Source organism: Papio anubis, chromosome 11 (genome assembly GCF_008728515.1).
Source record: "Papio anubis isolate 15944 chromosome 11, Panubis1.0, whole genome shotgun sequence".
In the NCBI taxonomy this organism is placed as follows: domain Eukaryota; kingdom Metazoa; phylum Chordata; class Mammalia; order Primates; family Cercopithecidae; genus Papio; species Papio anubis.
The window spans coordinates 64,313,200-64,331,782 of record NC_044986.1 but is presented as its reverse complement, the minus strand read 5'-3'; the positions used below and the strand labels follow the sequence as shown (position 1 = coordinate 64,331,782).

The window sequence follows — 18,583 nt, the reverse complement described above, 5'->3', positions numbered from 1 at the left end:
CCCACCTCTGTAGGGTAGAGCTGTTTCATAGTACAAAATAAAACATCTTTCAGAATCACGCTCTGATCTGCGTTTATTCCTGAATCTAAGACACCAAGGGAAACTTTATTTTTTCCCCCAAGGGAAACTTTTCACATTAGATTTAATTGTACCTGCCAATAGCAAGATTTCCAAATCATGTTTATTTAACGAATATTTGCTAAATTCCTACAATTAATAAGATCTTGCTCTAGGTCACTGGGATAAAATGATGAGCAAAGCAAACTTGTATTTCACTGACGAAATCTTAATAACAGAGATTTATTAAACTTCTGCTATGTTCAGTGTTCTCTGTTAAGATTTTAAAATATAAAAATCAATAGGTAGAACCCCTTTCCCCAAAGAGCTCACAGATATTTCAATATGTAGGGAGAAATTCAAAGACATAGGTCTTATAAATTCCTGTTGAGATTTAGAGATAATTAATGGATTCACTCATTCAGTTAATCAGTAAAACTAGATCTGAGATGATTTTATGGACATAGTATTCTGTTACGCACTGGAAACAATAAATAAAAGTATACCACGAGTCCCTTCCTTAGAAAGATAACAATCTAAACAAAGAAGGATTGCTCAATTGACGAATATTTAATGGATATTTACTATATATATACTAAGTCTTTTCCATTGAGGACTTCTTGATAAGCAGCGTGTTTGCTTATGCAAGTAACATATAAATATATAATTCCTTTGCTTTTTGGCAGTAATTATTTCTATCTTCATCCTTCCTACCATGGCCTCAGTTCAGGCTATCATCGATTCCAGCCTGGAATGATCCTTTTTCCTTACAGACATTATTTTGAAAGATTTTATGTACTAAATAAAATTTTCTGAACCAAGGTTGGTGGATTACTTGAGGCCAGGAGTTTGAGACCAGCCTGCCCAGCACGGTGAAACCTCATCTCTACTGAAAATACAAAAATTAGCTAGGCGTGGGGGTGGGGGGCCTGTAATCCCAGCTCGGGAGGCTGAGGCAAGAGAATTGCTTAAACCCTGGAGGCAGAGTTAGCAGTGAGCCGTGATCACACCACTGCATTCCAGCCTGGACAACAGAGTAAGACTCTGTCTCAAAATAAATAAATAAATAAATAAATAAATCTAACAATTTATTATATTTATTAGTCAAAAATAAATATTTGATAACTACAGCTTCTGAGTATATTAAACAAGTTGTATTCATTCATTCCTGTGGATACAAGGGTAAAAAGATCCAAGTTCCTGACCTTCAGCTAGCAGTCTAGTGAGGGAGAAGACAAAAAATTGATTATGTTGAAGTGTGGCAAGCTCTGTAGCAGAGGATGGCACCAGAGAGGAGGGTGTTAACTGTCATGGATAGGGCAAGTCTTCATTAAGAAAGTACTGCCTAAGCTGAGTATTGAAAAATGAGAAACTTGCTAGGTTAGGAGCAACATGAAAATTTAGGAAGATGTGAGAGAGCATATTTCATACCTCATAAAACAAAGATGAGGTGTGATTTGAGGAATGTGACAGGAATGAGGTTGCAGAGGAGGGCAAAGGCTTAATTATGAAGAACTCTGAATGCCTAAATTATAAATGTTTTGAGGAGGTATGATCAAATCTGCATTTGAGAAAGATCACCCAGTGGCTGTGTGTTTAGACCAAAGGGCCAAGACTATAGGTAGTCCACAGACCAGGGGAAAATGTCCAGGCTGGAAGAGATGATAGCCTGAACTGAGGCCATGGTAGGAGGAATAAAGATTGAAATAATTACTGCCAGAAAGCAAAGGAATGATATCTTTAAATGTTATTTGCATAAGCAAACATGCTGCTTATCAACTTAAATGATATAAGTATGAAAGTATAGTCAACAATATGAAAACTCTGTGCAGCATCTCAACATTCTCCTTTCTATCCCCCTGAGCGTTTTGCTCTTCTTTGGAGTCAGAGGGGTTGAACAACCTGGAGAAGCCATTCTAGGCATTCAAAGCACAGGTGATGATTATTAACACAACAAGATATGCCAGAATACATTCAACTTAAGATTTGTATTCAACTTGGATAGAATAAGACTGAACATATCCATTATTTATTTCTGTTTGTGGTTAACTGCCCCTGTAGGTTCATGGTCTGGCATGTCTTCCATATGAATATAACTAAGCCCCCCAATACTTGGAAAGAGGTACCCAGTACCTTGATGAGTAAAAATAGGTTACAAAACTCCAACATCCATTGAACAAACTTTCATTGACTTCTACATGTGTACAATATGCTTTGAAGTAAAGAAAAATATCAGGGCTGGGCATAGTGGTTCATGCCTGTAATCCCAGCACTTTGGGAGGCCAAGGCAGGCAGATCACAAGGTCAGGAGTTCGAGACCAGCCTGGCCAACATGGTGAAACCCCGTCTCTACTAAAAATACAAAAATTAGCCAGGGGTGGTGGTGGGCACCTGTAGTCCCAGTTACTGAGGAGGCTGAGGCAGGAGAATCTCTTGAACTGGGAGGCAGAGGTTGTAGTAAGCTGGGATCGCGCCACTGCACTCCAGCCTGGGTGACAGAGAAAGACTCCTTCTCAAAAAAAAAAAAAAAATCAGAATGGTGTTCAGTATAGTATTAGCAGTATGTATCTTGGGTAATTTTTCTGATAGTTCTTTACTTCTTTACTGAATTATTTTAATTATTAATTATTAACAATAAGCACTACTATTTTAAATAAAAGGTATTTTAATTTTTTCTTTTTTTTTTTTTTTTTTGAGACAGGGTCTCACTCTGTCACCCAGGTTGGAGGGCAGTGGTGCAATTTCGGCTCACTACAACCTCTGCCTCCTGGGTTGGAGCAATACTCCTGCCTAAGCCTCCCGAGTTGGAGCAATACTCCTGCCTCAGCCTCCCGATTAGCTGAGATTACAGGCGCCCACCACCACAGCTAATTAGCCCAGCTAATTTTTTTGTATTTTTAAAGTAGAGACGAGGTTTCACCATGTAGGCCGGGATGGTCTCAAACTTCTGACCTCAAGCAATCCACCCACCTCAGCCTCCCAAAGTGCTGGAATTACAGGCATGAGCTACCGTGCCCAGCCTAATTTTTTTTTAAATGGGAGTTCCCCATACTAAGCAAATTTAAAACTGAATAGTTTTACACTTAAAAAAAAAAAAATCTTCTCTAGTCTGTTTGTAACTGACTTAGAGAAGGATGACAAGATATTTCACCCTTATCATAGATTAATTCAATACATAATTATATTCTCTGATTATACAGTCCTTTAAAAATAAACAAAGATGTTTCAACATTAAGTACAATTCTGACATTAACCATTCCTCAGGGTTTCTATTTTATTGTCAACACTACCAGAGCTTGTGAATGGGAGCAGTTTGAAAGCTGCTCTTTGGAAGTTAGCTTGCTGGATAATGCTTCCTTTTAAAGATTGAATAGATGAAGTTGTTTGTTGGAAGTGAACAGCACACAACACTTCAATTCACTTCTTAAGATCCTATGTTTACAAAGAGTAATTTTTGTTTGGCTTAAAAAAAAATAGGTAAAACAGCAGCTTGAATTGCATGGCATTTTTCTTGGGCAAATATTTCTGTCATTTCAATATGGTTAAACTCTATTTAGGCAGTGTGGAGGTGGCAACTATAATTTGTCTTCTAGGAACACTCTGTCCTTCCTAGTCACTACTGCTTAACTGTGCTGTCAGGCTATCAGATTTTACATTGAGATTATAGGAACATTTTTCAAACTCTAATGAAAATCTGTCCATAAAAATTGTGGTGTTTTATTTATTTCTGGATGCCAACTATCAGGACAATCTTTCATTTTTCTGAAAGAAGCACAAGTAGCAATAGAGTTTTTTTTTTAAATTTGCCATCACTGTGCATAAAAGTTATCTGTATGCTAAAGGAAACCAATAATTAGTTCTATTAACATAAGAAGTACACTAAACTTAAGGAAATTCGGGGCAGGGAGGGTTAAAAAGCTTTTTCATCTTCTTACTTTTGTAGTTCTCCATGCTGCTTTCATAAAAATTGTAATGCTTGGTTAAGAATCTGAAATGCACTGTCAGTTCCCATTATAAAAGTGATAATCAAATAAGATGCTTAGCAAGGCTTTGTCTTTTATAACATTACTTTGAAAGTTACTAATAAGGGATTCAATAGATGAAGATATCCATGCTCTGGCTAATTGTTATCCAAAGCAGCAGTACTATTAATTTGACACAGATCTGTAGTTACTATCAGTTTTAGTCTTAATTTTATTTAAGGGAAGTGAGGCATGCAATATAAAAATATACATATTCATCCCCAATTTATATTTCTGACAGTTATATTAGAACTTTCAACCTCAAATATCTTTATAAGACCCTTCAAAATCAGTAGCAAAAAAATAGTTCAGTTTGCTACTCAAAAGTATGACTTATAAGCTCTAATAGTTGAGATTCCTTCTTCTTTGCTAGTCTCTGCTATTGCTATGCTCTGTTTTCTTTAAGACACATAGATTTAAAGGAATCATATAAGTATAGGTTCTACACTTTCATATTGTATTACTTTGGTGATGCTGACTATTAACTGGAATTCACAGAATCCTCATTTTAGGATTGCTGTGGTTTAAAGCTAATTTTAAAGCACAGCCTATCATGCAGTTAAGTCTTTGATTCTAAACACAAATTTTATTTTTTTACTGCCACAAAAAGCAGGGTGGTTTGAGAGCTTTCTCTGTTAAGAAAAAGTAGTAACTGAAATAATCGCACTATAATTTCAAATGTATGAACACATCCCCACATACTGGTGAAGGGCTACATTACATGTGATTTTTCACATTTATGCCTGTTTGAATGCCATTTGAATTTTGAATTCCTATAATCAGGTGATGGAAAACAAACATAAAGAAATCATACAGAGTTATAAAAGGAGAACATTTTAAAAATATTTCTGGTATTATGATGCAAACAGTACTACTATTTCACACTGGGATACTGAGAAAGGAATTGAAGCCAGAATGTAAATTTGGAACCAGAATGGAGGTTGGGATAATTGTGAAGGTGAAAGTAGAGGAGTCCTATAGTAAATAACCTGGAATTACTATTCTTCATGTGTAGATTAAGTGGCATATTCTGTGACATACAATATTCTCAATAAAATTATTTTGCTTGCATCCATTAGAAAGAAGGGCCAAATTTTCCTCTCTGCTGTCTCATTTATGTGGCAGGAGTGAGTTATTTCTCCCATCTTATGCTTTTTTGGAACAGGCTCATACTTACCTAAGATAACAGAAAAATGACTTTTTTTTTTTTTTTGAGACAGAATCTCTCTGTCGCCCAGGCTGGAGTGCAGTGGCATAATCTCAGCTCACTGCAACCTCCGCCTCCCAGCTTCAAGCAATTCTGCATCAGCCTCCCAAGTAGCTGTGATTACAGGCACCCGTCACCATGCCAAGCTAATTTTTCTATTTTTAGTAGAGATGAGGTTTCACCGTGTTGGCCAGGCTGGTCTCAAACTCCTGACCTCAGATGATTCAACTGCTTTGGCCTCCCAAAGTGCTGGGATTACAGGTGTGAGCTGCTGCGCCCAGCCACAAAAGGACTTTTTTATAATGTAATTCAGAAGAAAAAAAGAAATGGCTATGGACTGAATTGTGTTACACCCCTCAATCTGCCACCCCTGAATTCATATGTTAAAGTCTTAACCCCAGTACCTCAGAATGTGACTGTATTTGGAGTTAGGTTCTTTAACGAGGTAATAAGGTAAAATGAGGTCATATGGGTGGGACCTAATCCAATATGACTTTATAAGAAGAGACGTCTAGGACACAGGGACCACACAGACCAATGGAGGAAAACATGAACACACAGTGAGGAAGTGGCCATCTACAAGCCAAGGAGAGAGGCCACAGAAGAAACCAAACCTGCTGACATCTTGATGTTGGACTCCAGAACTGTAAGAAAATAACTTTCTGGTGTTCAAGCCATTCAATCTGCGGATTTTATTATGGCAGCCCCAGCAAGCTAATATAGAAACTCACTCTTAATTTCTCAAACCTAAGGTCAAAACAGAACACTTGCTTCTTCCTAGTCAAAACCTGTCCCCCTTTACTTCCCTCAACAGTCATCCTCAATTTTGTAAATGTCATTTCTGTTCACCTAGTTGCTCAAGTCAGAAAACTACCAGTGGCCCAACATTTCTCATGTGTTCTGATCCCCACATACCCCATGTCACAATCCTGTTAATCCTATCCCCGAAGTTTCTTATGAATCTACCTCTTCATCTCCATCACTACTACAGTCCCTGCCATTATTATCTCCCACGTGGATTATTGCAAAAGCTTCCTCAGTAATCTGATTTTCTCCATCTTCTCTCTCCTCCAATCCAGCAATCCTGTCCAGTTCAGTAGCACAAGAATTATTTTGGTCACTACCCGCTCTTCCGGCTTACAACTCTTGAGCAGTACTTGGAATAAAAGCAAACTTCTTAACGTGCCCTACTTGATCTAGCCTCTGACCGTCTGATCCATCTTCTGCCTATCTCTGAACTTATCTAGTATCCCTGGTTTTTTTTCTACGCTAATTTTTGTTCAGTTCCTGGAAAATGTCCAGTTCTTTCCTGCATCAAGGGCTTCGTTTTGCTCCCTCCACCTAGAATGTTTTAGGACTTGATCCTTCTCTTCCTTTATTTTCAGTTTTAATTGCAAAACTCCTCTACTGAGGCCTTCCTTACCCATTCTACTTGAAGGATTCACTCTGTTATTCTCCATGTCTGCCCCTTATTTATATTCATTACAATTTGAAGTACTTTTACCTGCCCACCCACTTGTTTTTGTCTATCTTTCTAATAGAATTGGGAGGGAGGTGCTCAGTAAATACTTGTTTAATGAATCTGGTAAAAGATTTGATGCCTTATGTATGTATGTTTCAGGCTAACGCCATAATGCTAAGCCAAAGGCCCAGGAGAAGGGATGACCATGGAACCCTTAAGAAAAAGGATGGAAAGAAGGGAACTCTCTACACGGAGGTACTCACTGAGGAACTAAACAAGGCATGGTTGTGCTCGACTGAATGAAGGTTTGCTTTTTAAACCTTGGAAAGCAAGAGTGAGTAAAAATGACTAGAGGAGGCTTTTCCAGTTGCCCACTCAAAGTGGAATCTGTGATTTGGTTACAGTTAGTGAAAAACATTTTTAGACAATACCATCATGTATCTTCAAAGTTAACAATAAAAGGACTACACTTCCACACATCCTTATTAAAGCTTACTTCACTATATTATAATTTTTTGTTTTTTGTGTCTCATTGACTAGAAAGTTCCTTGAAGACAAGATATTATTTTATCTCCCTTTGTGTTGCCCAGAACCTAACAGAGTTCCTTGTCCCATGTAAGTACTCCACAAACGTTTGCTGAGTCAAGTGGTCCTGTCTAAAATCCATGAAACCATAAGTTTATTTGGGCTATGTCCACAGCCTCTAATATGCAGATAGAAGAAAGCAAGAAAGAACTATAAGATGTTCAAGAACAATGAAAAGGTGAATGGGAAAATAGACTTTAGGGCAGGAAGAACTGTGGTGTCAAGGAGAGGAAAATGAACATGCACTTAGCAGATGTCCAGAATCCCAGGCTAATGAGATTATCTGTAGGCAGAAGGTACATAGATAATGTTGGTCTTTATCTCTTCTGAAATAATGTTTTCAAAATAGATGTTACCACATAAATCACCAGTTTTTCTTTAGGGTAACTGAGAGGTAGGTGCAAGTCACATTAAGTTTATAGAAAATCAAGATAATAGAACAGTTATGACTTATTGATAACGGATTGCAGTGGGTTGAATAGAGCTCCCCCAAAATTCATGTCCATCTGAAACTTCAAAATGTGGCTTTATTTCAAAAATACAGTCATGCACTGCATAATGATATGTCAGTCAACAACAGACCACATATAGGCTAGTGTAGTCCCGTAAGATTATAATAGGGTATTTTTATTGTACCTTTTCTATGTTTAGATACACAAACACTTAGTGTATGATACAATTATGTTACAGTTGCCTGTGGCACTCAGTATAGTAATATGCTGTACAGGTTTGTAGCCAAAGAGCAATAGGCCATACCATATAACCTAGGTGTTTAGCAGGCTACACCATCTAGGTTTGTGTAAGTCCACTCTATGTTGTTTACACAATGACAAAATTGCCTAACAATGCATTTTTTAGAAAATATCCCATCATTAAGGGACGCATGACTGTAATATCTTTGCAGATGTCATCATTATGGTTCTAGAGATGTAAATAAGTTATAGATCTAGATTAGGTGGGCCCTAAATTCAATGACTGGTATTCTTAAAAGGGAAAGGAAAGAGGAAAGAAAGGAGAGATCACAGAGGCAAGGAAGGAGGCCATGTGAAGATAGAGGTTGAGATTGGAATTATACTGCCACAAGCCAAGGAATGACGGGAGCCACCAAAAGCTAGAAAAGGCAAGGAAGGATTCTTCCTAAAGCCTTTGGAGGGAATGTAGCACTCCTAACACCTTGATTTTAGAATTCTCACCTCCAAAACCATGAGAGAATAAACTGTTGTTTTAAGTCACTGAGTTTATGGTACTTTGTTACAGCAGCTCTAGGAAATTAAACACAAGGATCAAAAGAAAACTGAGGGGTAATCTTTTAGTGGCACAAATGAACTCAAATTGGCATTCCCATGTATACAGTTCTAAAATGTCTGACACCTCTAAAAGCAATGCTTAGCAAAACAGAAACTTCAAATTCACTTAAAGGAGTCAAATAATTCAGTATATAACTCATAAGATCCTCTTAACACTCAATATTTTAAAAATTTCATAGAATTACAACCTTGACTTAAACTATACATAAATGTGAATACATACATTGCAAATAAAAGGAAAATTTGATTCATTTGAAGTTCTATATTTACTTTTAGATTAAGAATATAATTATGCATATTTACACTTTCAACCTCTTTTGTTTTTGAAGCAAGTAAGATTTCTCTTATCCACAACTTTTTAAGCCATAAGGTGAATATTTATAGAAATCTGGAAAATAGAGAAAACAATTGCTTCAAATTTCAACACTCTAACACAATTTGTAGTATTTTGGTATGTTTCTTTTCCATCTTTTAAAAACATGGCTACAAGCAAGAAACATACAATTTTGTACTCTACTTTTAAAAGAACCTTATGATCGTATCATGTAAATTTTGCAGCAACACAGTTTGTCAAATTGTAATTTTACCAGCCACATATCAATACCTATTTTTCCATGTTGGAACTTAGGTTGCTTTTATTTTTTTATTTTTTAGTTTTTTGTTTTAATATGGAATTTAGGCTGCTTTTAATTTTTTTATTTTATATTTTTTGTTTTTTGAGATGGAGTTTCATTCTCGTCACCCAGGCTGGAGTGCAATGGTGTGAATTTGGCTCACTGTATCCTCTGCCTCCTGGGTTCAAGCGATTTTCCCGCCTCAGCCTCCAGAGTAGTTGGGATTACAGGTGCGCACCACCAAGCCCAGCTAATATTTGCATTTTTAGTAGAGATGGGGTTTCACCATGTTTGCCAGGCTGGTCTTGAACTCCTGACCTCAGGTGACCTGCCTGCCTGGGCCTCTCAAAGTGCTAGGAATACATGCATGGGCCACTGCGCCTGGCTGGCTGCTTTTAATTTTTGCTATGGGAAATAACACTACAATAAAAATCTTATTCATACTTTCATTCACCCACCCTCATGTTTTTATCTATCCTGCTAGAATTGGGAGGTGTAACATAGCAGGTGCTCAATAAACATTTGTTGAATGCATCTTGTATTTCTTTAGGACAGAATCCAGAAGTAATATCGTACAGGTAAATGGTTTAGGGCAATGTCTCACAATAAATATTGCCATTATTACGAACTATTATTAAATGAAATTTACTGGCTCTTGAAATATATTGCCAAATTTATTTGTTAAAAGGTTGTGATAATTTACAATGCTGCCAGCACTATTAATTAATTAATTCAAGAAGTTTTTTTTTTTTTTTTTTTTTTTTGAGATAGGATCTCTTACTCTGTTGCCCAGGCTGGAGTGCAGTGGCACAATCTCCACTCACTGCAACCCCTGTCTCCTTGACTCAAGCAATCCTCCCACCTCAGCCCCCCGAGTAGCTGTGACCACAGGTTCACACCACACCATCCAGCTAATTTCTGTCTTTTTCATGGAGACGCGATCTCATCATTGTTGCTGGGCTGGTCACGAACTCATGAGATCAAAGCAATCTGCCCACCTCGGCCTCCCAAAGGGCTGGGATTATAGGTCTGACCCACCGCACCCAGCCTCAGAAGTATATTTTTAGCACTTGCTGTGAGCCAGGAACTGTTCAAGATCCTGGGGGATAGAGCACGGAGCAAAACGGACAAAATCATTGCCTTTATGAGTTTTCATTCTAACGGAGGAGGTAAAGTTAAATATCTATTTAAGTAACATATAAACAGATTGTATATAATTGCTTGTCCATTTTCTCAGTTATATATATTTTTACATGATAAGCATAATACATATTTATAAATTATATAATTAAATGTCAGTTTGCTATAATGGATATGAAGGAAAAGCAAGCAGGATAAGATGATAGGGAGAGAGGGGATGGTTTTTTGAATAGGTTGATCAGAGAAGTCTGGAGAGGTGACATGAGTAGAAACCTGAATGAAAAAAATGAGGTGAGATCCAGCAGGAGCAGTATGGCTGGAAAGAAGGGAGAAAGAGAAAGAGTGGAAGAAGAATGAATACTACTTTTAGATGTCTCTCAACAGTCTGAGCATTATTTTTTTTTAACAAAAATAGGTAAAAAATACTTTACTCTTGTTATGAATTAAAATTATTTTTTTTCTGGCCATATGGACTGCATTCCCTTACTAGTAATTCAGGAGAAATAATACTAGTAATGGTAAAAGCTAACATTTACAAATCTCTTGACACATACAAGGCACTGTATGTGTCATTTTACTGGCTTCACAATAACCCAGTGCGATATGGATTATGAACATAATTATAAAAATTATGGCTGAGATGTAATATTCTGTAAAACGGATCATTAGCAAATGCCTCTGTGTTTGAGGGGATAGAAGGACAGAGGTCTGGGGTAAGCTTATAGGTTTAGGCTCTGAATTCAGATAAACCAGCACCAGAGATCATACTCACCAATATCTCATGCTGCATTTATACAACAAATTTACATTATTCTAATAACCCTAGGATCCTATACTTGTTTCATCTTAAAGATAATCACATGCTACTTTCTAAAATCTTGCACCATAGTTTCACAGATTTATAAGGTTAAAAGGAACATGCAGAAATGTCCATTCCACTTTCTACAAGCAAGATCGATCTTTAAAAATGTTCCAGATAGATACACATCCAGGTGGAAGAGACAGCTGTCCACCAATTCATGCTCTCCCTTCCACAGCACGAAGTAGTACTTGGGAACTCAGGGACTATGTTTCCCAGCACCTTTGTTTCTAGGGGCGGAGTTCTGTTTTGTGTATAGTAGTGATATGTGGCATTTCCCAGACAAGGATTTTAAGAAGCTCACCCTCCCTCATCTTCTCAGGTCCCTGGAAATCAGTTTTCACTCATTAGGAACACTTATTTGGACTGCTAAAAAGGTTAAAAAATACACTTTTATTATATTAAGTCGCTTACATTTTAATTTTTATGTATTGTAGCATCAAATGTATATCTTAAAGATCCTGAATTCCATAACTTCCCTTTTAATGATATATACTGAGGCAACAAGCCCTAAAGTGTAAAAGACCACAAACAAAAATCCTACAAGAGGCCTGGAGCAGTGGCTCACACCTGTAGTTCCAGCACTCTGGGAGGCCAAGGTGGGCAGATTACTAGAGCCCAGGAGTTGTAGATTAGCCTAGGCAACATGGCAAGACCCTGTCTCTACAAAAAATACAAAAATTAGCCGAGCGTGGTGGCATGTGTCTGTAGTCCCAGCTACTCAGGAGGCTGAGGTGAGAGGATCCGTTGAGCCCGGGAGGTGTAGATTGCAGTGAGCAGAGATGAGCAAGACCCCACCTCAAAAAAAAAAAAAAAAAAAAAGAAGGCCAACAAGAGTAATGAAACTCAAAATATGAGTATTTTTTGTGAACATTCCTACCAATACTAATGTTGAAATTATGCTTTCCTTGCTTAAGCATTTTGTCATTCTACATTCATTTCTTTTCTTTTTTCTTTTGTTTTCTTTTTGAGACGGAGTTTTGCTCTGTCGCCCAAGCTGGAGTGCAGTGGCGCGATCTCGGCTCACTGCAAGCTCCGCCTCCCAGGTTCACGCCATTCTCCTGCCTCAGCCTCCCGAGTAGCTGGGACTACAGGCGCCTGCCACCAAGCCCGGCTAATTTTTTTGTATTTTTAGTACAGACGGGGTTTCACCGTGTTAGCCAGGATGGTCTCGATCTCCTGACCTCGTGATCTGCCCGCCTCGGCCTCCCAAAGTGCTGGGACTACAGGCGTGAGCCACCGCGCCCGGCCTCTACATTCATTTCTGTAACATACTGTTGTGGGTTAAATTTGATCCCTCAAAATACAAGCTGAAGTCCTAACCTCCAGTACCTGTGAATGTGAACTTTTTTTTTTTGAGATGGAGTTTTGCTCTTGTTGCCCAGGCTGAAGTGCAATCGCGCGCTCTAGGCTCACTGCAAAACCTCCGTCTCCCAGGTTCAAGGGATTTTCCTGCCTCAGCCTCCTGAGGAGCTGGGATTACAGGAATGCGCCACCATGCCCGGCTAATTTTGTATTTTTTCAGTAGAGACAGGGTTTCTGCATGTTAGTCAGGCTGGTCTCGAACTCCCGACCTCAGGTGATCCGCCCACCTCGGCCTCCCATAGTGCTGGGATTACAGGCGTGAGCCACTGCGCCCGGCCAAATGTGACCTTTAATTGGAAATGAGTTCTTTGCAGATGTAATAACGTTAAGATGAGGTCATAATGGATCAGGCAGGGTAGGCTCTAATCCGATATCTGGTGTCCTTATAAAAGGGAAATTTGGACACAGACACACAGTGAAAACAAGGTGAAGAGGGATGCTTCGACAAGGATTGCCAAGGATTGTTGGCAACCATCAGAAGCTAGAGGAGAAGGCTGGAAAAGATTATCTCTCAGAGGCCCCAAGAGAGAACTAACCTTGTTTTCACCTTGATTTTGAAATTCTGGCCTTCAGAACTGTGAGACAATAAATTTCTGTTGTTTTAAGCCTCTCAATCTGTTTTAATTTATTATGGCAAGCCTAGGACACGAATACACACACTTAAACATATTCTAGAACAGACAATTCTTACCTAAAACATGTTTTTCAACAAGAGATAAAGAAACAGGCCAGGCGCGGTGGCACACGCCTGTAATCCCAGCACTTTGGGAGGCCGAGGCAGGTGGATTGCCTGAGGTAAGGAGTTTGAGACCAGCCTGACCAATACGGCGAAACCTTGTCTCTACTAAAAATACAAAAATTAGCCGCGCGTGGCGGCGCATGTCCGTTGTCCCAGCTACTCGGGAGGCTGAGGTGAAAGTTCCAGTGAACCAAGATTGCGCCGCGCCATTGCACTCCAGCCTGGGGCACAGAGCAAGACTCTGTCTCAAAAAAATAAATAAATAAAATAAATAAATAAAAATAAGAAAAGAAAAAGAAAGATGGCCTATTTGTGGAACTTCTTCTAGGTACTGAATATTCATTCTAGCAATGCCAAACTTAGAATTTCAAAAGTGCTTTGTTTCAAGTTCTCCTGCTTTTTAAGAAGTTAAGGCTAGCCTAGGAGATCCAGACTTCGTTTTTATGAATCAGGGACTGCAGCCAAATGTGTAATTTTCTCTGATAGAATGAGGCCCTGCAATTCAAGCCTATCTTTCAGGGGGAGTGTAGAAAGTGATGGGAGCCAACACTGTAACAGGAACCTGAACTGGTGGTGTTATTAGTTCGAGTAGCTTTAACCATTGCTATCAATACATCTGACATCCTCAGACTGGCTCCAGTTGAGGCCATGGGATAAAATAACTCTTCACCAGTCTTTATATTCATAATCGTGATGTTTCATCTGCTACTTAAAATCTCCTTGGGAAAAGAGAGAGTAAAATAATAAAAAGACCAGCTAGCATCCATGAGCACAAAGACAACCAAACCAAAAAACAAAGTGATTTTCTTCATTAAAAGGCTCTGTGCACGCCGAAGCATTCTCAAAAACAGTTTATACCTTCTTCGTTTGTCTTCGCAAACTCCAGTTTTCTGTATTTGACTTTTCCCTCTTAAAGCAACGCAAAGCAGCACACTGCGCAGGCGCCTGTGGCCAGGCGCCCCCGGGAGTATTCCGGCGCAGGCGCGGGGGCCGGGAAGTGGGCGGGCTCGCGCGCGTGCTCTGCGGTTCACTTCCGGCCAGCCCCTCCCCCGCCTCCCTCGCGTGGCCACCTCCCCCTCTGCCTTCTCCTACCCAGTCTCTTCCCCAACTCTCCCCACCCCTAGTGCTCTCCGCCCCGCTTGCCTCCTGTTCTTCCCCGCCCGCTCCATCCGGGTCGCTGACGGCTGTCTCTGGACTGGACAGCAGTGGCGTCCGCTTTTCTCTAAGGAACCCGGTAAAGTTTCACAGGGGCCGGGGAGGGGAGCAGCGGAGCAGCGGCACAGACGCCGGAGGTGCCCTGGTGATCACCGCCACTGGCTGACGGAGGAGGGTCCCAGGAGCCGGATACCTGCTTCAGCGACCGCGCTGCCTTGGTCTCTGGGGAAGGGCCGCCCCCCGTCACCTTGGGCTTCCCCTGCCCTGAAGGCTGGGCGAGTTGTGGCCCCAGTGGGTTCGGGGGCGTGTGACGGCGTTAGGGAGGGGCAGGCCGGGCTGGGCGGATGCAGGCCGGCTCGGCACAGGGCGCTTTCTCAGCGCTTCCTAGGGGTGAGGGGCGTGGGGCGAGGGCAGGGTTGTGGCTCCCTGGCCCCGGGGCTGGAATGTCGCACCTCCCTGGGGATGGGCTTCTCTCAGGTTGAGGCCGCGGGCTGCCAAGCCTCGGCCGCCGGCCTCTGAGGCTGTTGCGAGCGGCCGGTTGCGGTAGTTGTCTGCTCGGCCGCGAGGTTGGGTGTGTGCAGATGATTTCTCTTTCCCGGTCCCCATGAGCTGATCTGGGTGCACGTTCAGGGAAAGACGGGACTAAACTGCTTCTCATTTCCCTACCTGTTGCTGGCGAGAGGACGCCTCTGTGCTTTAAAGAAAAGGGTGGTTAGACCTCGCGCGCTGAAGTCGGGGTATTTTCCTGTATTACTCTTATTTTGTTTTTTAAATATGGGAAGACAATGCAGAAGTCTTGGGAATTATAGAGTTCTGATGCCCCGAAAGAATGAAATCAAACTTGTTAGAGGATGATGGGTCGTGGAATGGGACACCTTGGGCACTTGCTAACAGGAACGTAGGAAAATTGAGGTTGAGACTTCGCAGGCTCTGTAGGAATGTGCATGACTACTACAGAATAAGGCTGACTTCCTGTAATTATGATATTTAGTAACGCGATGTGTTTAAAAATCTACGTATGTATAGATGAAGTGGACTCTGTTATTTGTGTCTTTACAAGTGAAGAAATACTCAGTCAATGTGCTGGAAAGTTCTACAGATTTCGCCATCAGACTATCAGTGCCCCAGCCCCCATTCCTATTCTTGAAAAATCAGCAGTGCTGGAGTTATTTGCAATTAACCCCCGCCAATCTTTAAATAATTGTCTCAGAAGTACAGATAGATATAGATTGCTCACGGGAGAGTTTTTTAGTCCCGGTTACCAATTGTAATAAAAGAGGTTGAATTTTGGAGAGAATTGATATTTAAACTGCATGAGTTTTTTTCTGTATTATAATTATGCAAATTGATTTAGTTTTAAAATTAGTGAGGTTGGAATGTTAGTATTTTGATTTGAAAAATGGGATCTTTGGAGGTGATTTGAGATTGTGGTTTGGTAAGAGAATCCTCATTTTCTCTCTGGCCTATTAAGAATAATTGGGAGAGTCGTTTAAATTGTGGAAAATTGCTTTAAATTTCCATTGTTGGTTTTATTTCTGTTACAGATAAGAACTTCCATTTTCTGTTGATGTGGAGGTAGGTATTAGAAGGCTTAATTATACTAGGATTTGAGGGAGATTGCAAGGTTATGTTTCTGCAGTTGGCTAAATTTTTCACTGTGTATATTTGCTTCTTGGGCAGTGAAAAGATGTCTTATTTCTTGCTCCCACTGAAATTATTTAAAGCAAAAAGTAGAAAAAATTGTGATTAATTTCATCAGGGTACTTACTCCCATTAGTTTAGTCTATCACAAGATAACCAGAAGTCAAAACTAGTTAATATGTTTTAAATTTTGCAAAGGATCGTAGAAAGTGACATATTTTCCCTAAAACTTTCTGTATGATACATTAAAAAAAATACAACTGATTGGTTTTTGAAACAATGATACTTATGTACCATGTTATAAAGTAAATTTAGTGTTTACCATGTAGCAATTATTGTAGCCTAGCACTTGAAAGAGCAATTATACATCCTTTTTTCTTTGAAGTCATATTAACTTCTTTCTATTTCCTCAGACATAGGGTACCTCCAACTTTCCGGGGTTTCAGAAGAGAATTTTTTATTGAAACTGGAAGACCAAAATAATTACAAGCATGTTGTGCTGGGGCAATGCATCCTTTGGACAGCTAGGTTTGGGTGGAATTGATGAAGAAATTGTACTAGAGCCCAGAAAAAGTGACTTCTTTATAAATAAAAAGGTCCGAGATGTAGGATGTGGACTCAGACATACTGTATTTGTTCTGGATGATGGAACAGTGTACACTTGTGGATGTAATGATCTAGGACAGCTAGGTCATGAAAAATCCAGAAAGAAACCAGGTAAGTTGAAACGTTTTTAAAATTTGCTATTTCTAATAATTATATCATTTTAAATTTGAATCATCATATAATTTCTCTAGTTGTAATTATATGTTTATCAAACTTTAAAAGCAAAGTAGAAGTTATGTATTTCCATTCTATTTGTATATTTGTATGGTTCTAAGTACTTTATGTTGTGGTTTCTTTTTTTTTTACGACTAGTATTATAAAACCTTATTTTGTATGACAATATAAAACAATAAAGAAAATCAGCCTGCCGTATATAGGTCTTTGGTAGAGAATGTGTAGTGTGCAGGTCCTCTTTAATAAATTCTGTTCAGGCACCGTGGATAGATTTTAAATGCATAATTTACTTTGTGTTTACCTTACCTTGGGAGTGGGGGAAGAAAACAAGACGAAAAGCTTTTTACTTTGACTTGCTTGCCTAAAATATGTTTTTATTCTTTTTATCCCTCTGTCATAGTATTTTAAACATGTAATTTTATTTGGTTTAGTTAGAAATATCTTTTATTCCTCTAATCTTTTACTTTCTGTAGCATTGCTAGCTATTCAAGATTTTGTGACTATGAAGTGTCCTATTTTGTAATAGTTGTACAAGCAAAATTAAATAATTTGTAGGGTAATGAGAATTTTGAGGAATTTGGTCACATTTCATGTTCTGTTTTCCTGGATATTGTATTTTAAAATCAAATATTTCTACATTTAGGAATATCATTGTTATGTGAGTTTTGCTTTCAATTATGATAACTAAAAGTTAATGATTTCAGGTGGTAAATTCAGATGAGACTGCAGCTATACTGACTTAAACAGTTTCTTTTAACTGTAACAATAATGGCACTTCAGTATTTTCTATGGCAGTTATTTTATCAGTTTATTATTTAAGTGGTTTCTGTTGTTACTCAACTTTTGAGAGATTAATGTAATCTGAGATATTCAGACATTAAATTAAGGCACGATTCATCCTTCACATCATCTCAAGACCATGCCAAATCTCACTTTTCTGACTTGCAAATACTGTATTGTTTTCATCCTTTCTTTGTGGTTAAGGTCTTAGTGTATTTTCTTCTGCCTTAATTTGTAATTTATTTTTTATTGGATAAATGATAGTGACATTCGTAAAATAGATTTTTAATTCTTGCAGAATTCAGTAAATGGCAGCTTTCTTGTACTCTATCTGTCTAAGAACGTTTTATGGATTCCTACCAGATTTTCATAATCTCAGGCATTGAGGTGGTCATATTGATAGAAATGAATGGTAATTTACTGATATGCATTTGATGATTGTCTCTGCTCCGGAGACAAATGGGCCCTTTTCTATTTTTGCTTAACTTGGAATGCTGCCTCAGGTTGAGATTTTCATGGTACCGAGGCTGCTGCTGTTCTTTGTACTTTAGCATGCCCCATAGAAATAACTGAACATCTCTCTGTATTACTTTAATAATTTCTGAAAGGCTGTAAAGCAAGTAGAAAGTAAAAAGCCAGCACATAGGAATTGCCAGTATAGTTACTTATGTCTACTGAGGTTTAAAATGTTTAAGTGTTAGAGGTAGATACTGTGTACTAATAGTATAATGATTATAGTGCCAGGAACGGCTTCCAACTATATAGATGAAATTCTGAGAAACTTAACTAGCTAGAATAGGCTTCTTTGTGGTCATGTTGACATTGTGATGATTGCATTGTGACATCTATATCATCTTGATTCAACCTGGA

At 39.0% G+C, this 18,583-nt stretch overlaps 1 protein-coding gene across 11 annotated transcripts in view; it reads left to right on the top strand.

The window, feature by feature from the left end:
- The first annotated feature begins 14,391 nt into the window (after window positions 1-14,391).
- HERC4 (HECT and RLD domain containing E3 ubiquitin protein ligase 4) overlaps window positions 14,392-18,583 on the top strand; it is a 149,833-nt gene continuing 145,641 nt past the window's right edge. For 6 of the 11 annotated variants that reach the window (XM_003903874.4, XM_003903875.4, XM_009214831.3 and 3 more), the window contains exons 1-3: window positions 14,392-14,591; window positions 16,057-16,087; window positions 16,567-16,870. In XM_003903874.4, the coding sequence (XP_003903923.1) occupies window positions 16,645-16,870 (226 nt within the window). In that variant the 5' untranslated portion in view covers window positions 14,392-14,591; window positions 16,057-16,087; window positions 16,567-16,644. Of the gene's footprint in view, window positions 14,592-14,785; window positions 14,804-14,924; window positions 15,250-16,056; window positions 16,088-16,566; window positions 16,871-18,583 lie in introns of those variants that run through there. The other 5 variants (XM_021943414.2, XM_021943416.2, XM_021943411.2 and 2 more) reach the window with 5 other exon arrangements.